The 3,322-nt window shown below is 52.4% G+C and overlaps 1 protein-coding gene across 1 annotated transcript in view; it reads right to left on the minus strand.

Moving 5' to 3' along the window:
- Nucleotides 1-2,450, minus strand: part of CASC3 (cancer susceptibility candidate 3) — a gene marked incomplete at its 5' end in the record, with an annotated part of 10,357 nt that extends 7,907 nt beyond the window's left edge. The window contains 4 exons of the mRNA XM_009583000.1: nucleotides 1-52; nucleotides 140-298; nucleotides 2,031-2,068; nucleotides 2,423-2,450. The exon at nucleotides 1-52 is cut by the window's left edge and continues 115 nt beyond it. Coding sequence (XP_009581295.1) covers nucleotides 1-52; nucleotides 140-298; nucleotides 2,031-2,068; nucleotides 2,423-2,450 — 277 coding nt within the window. The remainder of the gene's footprint in view (nucleotides 53-139; nucleotides 299-2,030; nucleotides 2,069-2,422) is intronic.
- Between the last annotated feature and the right edge of the window lie 872 nt (nucleotides 2,451-3,322).

Raw genomic sequence — 3,322 nt, forward strand, 5'->3', positions numbered from 1 at the left:
GGTGCTTGGGAACTTTTTTCCCAACTTTATTCTCAACAGGTTCAGTGCTCTCCTGTCAAAATCAGACAGCTCTTACCACTGCAGCAGTCCCTCTGCAAGAAGCCTCCCACAGCCCAGAGAATGCATGTTTAACACCTACCTGCCCGTCCCCGCTTTGCCTCTCACCAGTTACAGCACCTTTGGAGTCAGGTTTCTCATCCCCTTTCTCTGCTTTTGCTGCTGACTCACAAGAATCATTACTATCCTGCTTCAGTTCCACTTTGGCACTTTCTTCCTCGCTGTAATCCTCTTCCTCTGCCTGAAAGAGCCCCAGTTACTCAAACACACACCTTTAGCAACAGGTCCCCAGGAATTTCCCCACTCAAGTCCCCAGGCCTGGAGTTAGATCCCTATTCCAGTTGTTAGAGACCCAACTCTTTCAAAGCAGAGGATTAGCTCTCAAGATCCTTCCTATCCTTGTATTTTTAAGCAAAAAGCAAAGACTAAACCCAAGACCTCTCCCCACCAACTCCCACCGGCGACATCAGATCCAACAGTCAGGCTTTCTAGAACAGAGCCGGGACCAGCTCCCCCACAAAGCCCCAGCCTCTCACCGCTCTGAAAGGAAAGGGCTCAAGCAACCAAGGGCCCTCAGACCGTCCCTTCCTTCCCACACTGAGGGCCCGGATCCAGCCAGCGCCGGGTTTCCAAATTCCCTGGAGTTACTCAGCTGACTCACTCGGAGCACTCTGCTCGCAGGAGCGTGACCTCGTTTCACCCTCCAGGAGCCTGCAAGCCTTGCTTAGGCTGGAACTGACACTAAAAATAGCTCTGCGTGATTAACAAAAAGACTGCTCTATTTTTCTGTTTCAACACAGCGTATTTGCACATCAACTGCTCCTTTTGTTTACGTTGGGGAAACCCAGACGTGGCATTATTTTTAGGCACAGGAACAGAGTCATCCTGGCATGTCAGTGATGCAATACCCCCGCTGCTCCAACAGCCCAGCGTGCACCAGTGCTGCTCTGCTTCTCCACGCGCCGAGCCTCCGGGGAGCCTCCGTGCAGGTTTCCAGGCTTGAAGAGCCGCTGCACGGTGAACACGGGGAGCTGCCCCTTACCCTCCACGTACCACCTCTACAGCCTGCCGCGCTCCTTCCTCGCTAATGGCAGAGATTAATTCACAAATTAACAGCCCCTACGAGCTTCAATATCATCTGCCTTGCTGTTTTGTGTTTTCTCTAACTGCTGCCCCCCTCAAGATCTCCAAAACAGCTGTCTCAAGAGAAGAGTTTTCACTAGAAAACCTTCACTGTAATCATTAGAAACCAGAACTTCTCTAAACCGCCTCGAGATGTTAAACTTACAGTTCTGAACTAAAAATCCAGGGACACCTACAGCCACAGCCTGCCTCCCAGGCGCAGGCAGGGGTTCTCAGTGCACGCACGGCTGGATTTTCTCAGCACAGACCCAGCGCTGAGCTGCCAGCGCTCACGGGGTGCGTTACCCCTCCAGCTGCCGTACGCAGAAGACAGGGATGCTGCCTGAGACGCTTCCAATCCAGCACTTAGTTTTCTAATTTCAACTAATTAAAACGCAACCAGCATCCTACGCTTCCTTCCACACCCTTCTCGGCCATGGCAAATCCTGCTCTCAGTATCCAACATTTGAGGAGCCAGGCATTTTTTTTCCTTTTTTTCCCCATACATACTGGCCCTACACCCACCCCGCAGCAGCGGCTTCTCCGCAGGGCCGGGCCCAGCGCCGGCTGCCCAGCACCGTGGACTGTACATGAGGGAACTGCCTGGCGAGGGGACTCAGACCGGGAGAGACCGTTTTCCTCTGCAGCGGCAATGACTACGCTGCAGCGCAGCTCGCTGCGAGCAAGGCTGGTGCGAAGCACACGAGCTGGTATCTTGAGACAAAGGCAATCACTGCCGATGGGGTCAGTGGAAGAGAACGAAGGACACAAACTGGGTTTTGTGCTAAAATTATGCGAGATGCAGTCACTCGGCAGAACCCTTTAAATGCCAGGACAGAGACTCCTCTTACCTCCGAGTCTTCTGCGCTTTCGTAATCTGAGAGTACAGCTGCGGGGGAGAAAAAGGAGTTTGGTGTCAGGGCAGAAACAGAAACACAGCTTCCCTCTGAGCGTAACACGCCGCACTGCGGGCGACCGCTGGCAAACGCACACTGAACAGTCCCACCAAGGGGAAGTCAGAGGCCAGCACCAAGCGTCCCTGATGAATATCATTGCCAGCTGACACGGGAGGAAGCAAGGGCAAGTTTGGGGCATGCTGCCCCTGCACCCCACGTTTGCCTACTATTATGAGGTAACATTTGGGATGATAACAACTGCAGGACTATTGGAAAAGGCATTTTGTCCGGTTTTTACTTTTTGCACACAGGCAGCACTCTCAGTACCAGAGAAAGTCATTACTCACCGTCTCCTTCGATGCCATCCTCGCTTTCCTGCAGAGAGAGGGAGAGGAAAGTGCGTTAGTGGAGGGGAAGGTCAGCAGCCGGGTCCCTGCGGCATCCCACGATCCCGGACACAATTACAACAAGGTTTGGCCCCGATGCTATTGCATCCACTCTTGGAAGTTCAGCTTCAGTGACCGAGAAAGAAGAAACAAATTGAGGGCTCCCAGTATGTTTCCCTAAGATCCTTCTAGAGCGAGTTACGCTGGGGGAACACAGCTCAAGAAAAAAAGCACAAACTGTGTTAACTGCTGGAGGTCTTCAGAGGGAAAAGAGCAACATCGATAGACAAGTCAGGCTCCCCTCCCCTGATAACGGAGAGCCAGACGGCTAACTCGGGAAAGGACAAGAGGATTACTTAAAGCAGGAGCCCAGGAATAATGAACAGATGCCGAGCAGGACCAAGCTCAGGCAGACATCTGCTAGACTCCGGCGACAGAAACACAACCCTGCACCTGAGAAAAGATGCTGGATGAAGCAGAATCAGATCAGGAAGAGTTTCTAGTAAAAGAACAGACTGATCGAACTGTGCAGTAAAAACAACCTCAGATCAGAAATAAAACCAGCCAACGCATTAACGAGATAAGCCCAAACGCCAAAACAACCGAGCAGAAATACGCTGCGATTCAGGAGGAACTTGAAATAACCGGCACTATAAACCCACGACAGGACAAAATCGCACCCAGCGTAAACTGCCAGAGGAGAACTGCCCTGCGGAGGTGGGGGAGAGCAGCACCACAAACTGCCCGTAAAAGGTTTTTAATGCCCTCACTTAAAAGAGGGCTGGTCAGAGTTAATGAAGAACAGAAAAGGCCTGACCGGGCAGCAAACCCACCCGCCCGTGCCCCGCTGCGGGGACCCCA

Source organism: Fulmarus glacialis, unplaced genomic scaffold, assembly GCF_000690835.1.
Source record: "Fulmarus glacialis isolate BGI_N327 unplaced genomic scaffold, ASM69083v1 scaffold14310, whole genome shotgun sequence".
NCBI lineage: Eukaryota > Metazoa > Chordata > Aves > Procellariiformes > Procellariidae > Fulmarus > Fulmarus glacialis.